At 35.2% G+C, this 3,504-nt stretch overlaps 1 protein-coding gene across 1 annotated transcript in view; it reads left to right on the top strand.

The window, feature by feature from the left end:
* Nucleotides 1–3,047, top strand: part of LOC114262548 (pyruvate kinase 2, cytosolic) — an 8,383-nt gene extending 5,336 nt beyond the window's left edge. Inside the window, exons 10-16 of the mRNA XM_028202914.2 lie at nt 695–839; nt 1,106–1,194; nt 1,587–1,682; nt 1,822–1,889; nt 2,045–2,144; nt 2,301–2,360; nt 2,608–3,047. Coding sequence (XP_028058715.1) covers nt 695–839; nt 1,106–1,194; nt 1,587–1,682; nt 1,822–1,889; nt 2,045–2,144; nt 2,301–2,360; nt 2,608–2,760 — 711 coding nt within the window. The 3' untranslated portion in view covers nt 2,761–3,047. The remainder of the gene's footprint in view (nt 1–694; nt 840–1,105; nt 1,195–1,586; nt 1,683–1,821; nt 1,890–2,044; nt 2,145–2,300; nt 2,361–2,607) is intronic.
* The last annotated feature ends 457 nt before the right edge of the window (nt 3,048–3,504 follow it).

Genomic DNA, 3,504 nt, shown 5'->3' with positions numbered 1-3,504 from the left:
TGTGATATATTTTCTGTTTCTTGTGAAAAATAGAAAAGAAATTTGAGTATCCTGCTGGTTAATTAGATCAAAGAAAATTTTCCGAGGGGTCTTGTATTGCTAGACTTTTTTTCCCTGCTTTTTATTTCTATTCCTTTTGGGGTTGTTTTATGGAGGATGCAAAAGGAAGCAAATTGAGCCTTTTTTCTTCCCGTTTATTTTGAAATACCTCTCCTATAAATTATTTAGGGGGAAGAAAATTTTAAAATGAACTTTTTATGAAAAAACTGCTTTAAATTAGTAAATTTGTGCAAACACAACTAAAGTGGGTCCCACTTAAATGAGGTCCTTGGTTGCAAGTGGCTCTCTAACCTCTTTTTTGAATCTATCAAGCTTTGGACCCATCTTACCCAGCTTAAATGTGTCATTAGGAGGGCTAATACTGTTGCAAAAGTATCCCTCCCACCCCCACTATTTATATTTATATGAATAAATATGATGCAATTGTATAATTGCGTCCTATAATCTTTTAATGAGCAGTATTGTGTCTCATGTATTGTATTGTCTGTTATGTAATATCAATTAACTGAAGCTGTGTTCTTGAATGTTTAATAGTTTGGAGTTGTGTTTCTACTTGCTTTCATTTGTGGTTGAAGTGTCTGCACAGGCTATTGTGTATAACTAGCTGCTGACCATACCTTTATACAATTTGCAGGTGTTTTTATTTCAAAAGGCTGCTGTTTACAAGTGCAACATGGCTGGAAAACCTGCAGTGGTGACTCGTGTTGTTGATAGTATGACTGGCAATCTTAGACCAACTCGTGCAGAAGCAACTGATGTTGCCAATGCTGTATTGGATGGTGAGTTACTTTTCTGAGCGAAAGAGTTAGTCCTTCAGGAGCTGCTCATTGAGATCCTTCTTGATATTATTGGATTTGCATATCATTATAATCTTACTGGTATAGGGTATTCTTGTTATTTGACTGTTGGTTTGAGATTCTTTCTAAAACTTTCCTTTATAATAGGTTTATCATTTGAGAGGTCTTTGTCGCGTATTTTTGACAATGATGATGTGCAAAATCTGGGACCTTATTTTTCTTTCTTATCTGAATCTTAATGGATGCAGGAAGTGATGGGATTCTTCTTGGTGCTGAGACATTACGTGGATTGTACCCTGTTGAGGCAATTTCCATTGTTGGTAAAATTTGTGCAGAGGTATATTAGCTCAACATTTCTATAAAATTTCTGTTGCTTGATGAACTTTGTTAAGTGCTAGCTGCTACAACAGTTATCATTGTGATTTTTTTGTTATGCCTTGTTACATGTCATTGTTCTTAATAATGAGTTTGACTTCCTTAAAATGTCGTGGGAGGAAAATATATCAATAATTCATGCTTTATAATAGGAACTTAGCATATTTCTTCCTTTGGCTTTCCATCATTCTACATTTTGTTGGGTTTGTACTGGCATATGGTTCAAGGGGATATATTTAATGCTCTGACACTTGGGATGCCACTAATGTATTACATAATTCTTGGTTTTCTTCGCTTCAGTGTGTGCCTTATCATTCTGTTGGCAATTTACTTGATTTCAAAATTGCCATGCAGGCAGAGAAGGTTTTCAACCAAGACCTGTATTTTAAGAAGACTGTCAAATATGTTGGAGAACCAATGACCCACCTAGAATCCATTGCTTCTTCTGCGGTAATTTTTTTAGGTTGTTTCTTTTGTATTTTTTTTTTCCTCCTCCCCTAATGACTTTTCCTTTACGTTAGTTATTATGAATTTAGTTTGCTTAATGGTGCAAAATGAGTTCCTCAGAGGCTATTCACTTCTTATTTAGGTACGGGCTGCCATTAAGGTGAAGGCATCTGTTATTATTTGCTTCACCTCTTCTGGAAGGGCTGCAAGGTATTTTATAAATCCTTAATGGTGAAGGCATCTGTTTTTAGTATATCTGTTTACTTTCAAATTCTTTTTTATCTTGGCCTTTTGAATCCATATATATTACTTTTCCACATTCAATAATCTCCACAAGACTCAAACTAGATTACAAATGTGTGCAGATTAATTGCGAAGTATAGGCCAACAATGCCAGTTCTATCAGTGGTCATTCCCCGTCTCAAAACAAATCAACTAAAGTGGAGTTTTAGTGGTGCATTTGAGGTATGTTCAACTCTTTCATTAAGGATTTCTTTATTTCTTGATTTCTGCACAAATTTTTCGAGTTTCTTTTTCGTTTTCTTCTTTCTCTTCCTTTCTGGCAACTCGCACTCAACCTGATGAATCTGTGCTATTTTCCCTCTTACTGTGAATGATTAGGCAAGGCAGTCACTGTTAGTCAGAGGTCTTTTCCCCATGCTTGCTGATCCCCGACATCCTGTAAGTTCTTGCTTTGCATATAAATTGTTGTTTATGCTGCCTTCTGAGTGGTGAATTTTTGCCTAAATGACGAAAGTTTTCCCAATTTTAGCAAATTTTTAATTTTTTTTTATTCTAGCTGTATAAGAAATAACTTAGACAAATGATGTACTGAACCTTTTGATGGACTAAAAATTAAGTTTGTGATATAGTTAATTTTCATCAAGTAGGTTTATCAACTCTGTGTTTTACCTACTTGACTTTGTAGGCTGAGTCTACAAATGCAACAAATGAGTCAGTTTTAAAGGTTGCACTCGATCATGGGAGGGCCTCGGGAGTCGTAAAGTCACATGACCGAGTTGTTATTTGCCAGAAAGTTGGGGATGCATCTGTGATCAAGATTATAGAGCTCGAAGATTAGAACACTTCACTTTTCCTCATTTTTGGAAGTATTTGGGGACTTCGTTGCATGTTCATAATCGTCTATGGGGTGAATGATATGGAATTAGACTTTAACCATTATGAGGTTCAAATCTGAGTTTTTTTTGAGGACTAAAATCTTGAGTTTTTGAAAGCATGTTTGATTTCACATATAATAGTAATGTACACTGGGCCAGTCCTATTTATTGAAATTGTAGTGATGAGAATTGTGCCCTGTGACTCGCGGTTATGTTCAACCTTCAAATGAAAACTACATGTTTTATGCTCCATGATAAATGTTAAAATGGGATTCTTTGGGCTTTGCAAGTATGAACATGTTTCTTGTGATATTCCATTTTTTTTCTTGAAAAATTCTTGGGACTCCCTTTTTTTAGAAACTCTCACAACCTCTTTTGGATCTCAATTATTGATGTATGTGTAGGATCCACTCATGTATGTGTGGAGTCTATACCATCAATGGTTGTGACTCAAAGGGGGTTATGGGAGTCTCCAAAAAAGGGAGTCTCAATCATTGTTGGATTATTAAACTACATTGTTGGACTCAAGCCTGACTGAAGTTAAAATTATTCCTTTTTTTTTTTAACAAAGTTAAAATTATTCCTTGGATGGTGGGTTAGAGGGAAGCTTTTGATAGACCTTGGCCTTGTTTGTCAAAAAATCACTATTCTATTTAAGTCATATCATCTCTTTATCACATCACTTCAAACTCAATCCATACTCAAAT

The sequence above is a fragment of the Camellia sinensis genome, chromosome 3 (genome assembly GCF_055761805.1).
Source record: "Camellia sinensis isolate YWXY chromosome 3, ASM5576180v1, whole genome shotgun sequence".
NCBI classification, from domain to species: Eukaryota; Viridiplantae; Streptophyta; class Magnoliopsida; order Ericales; family Theaceae; genus Camellia; species Camellia sinensis.
Note: the sequence above shows the minus strand (reverse complement) of the source record. Positions and strands in the feature narration are given on the sequence as shown.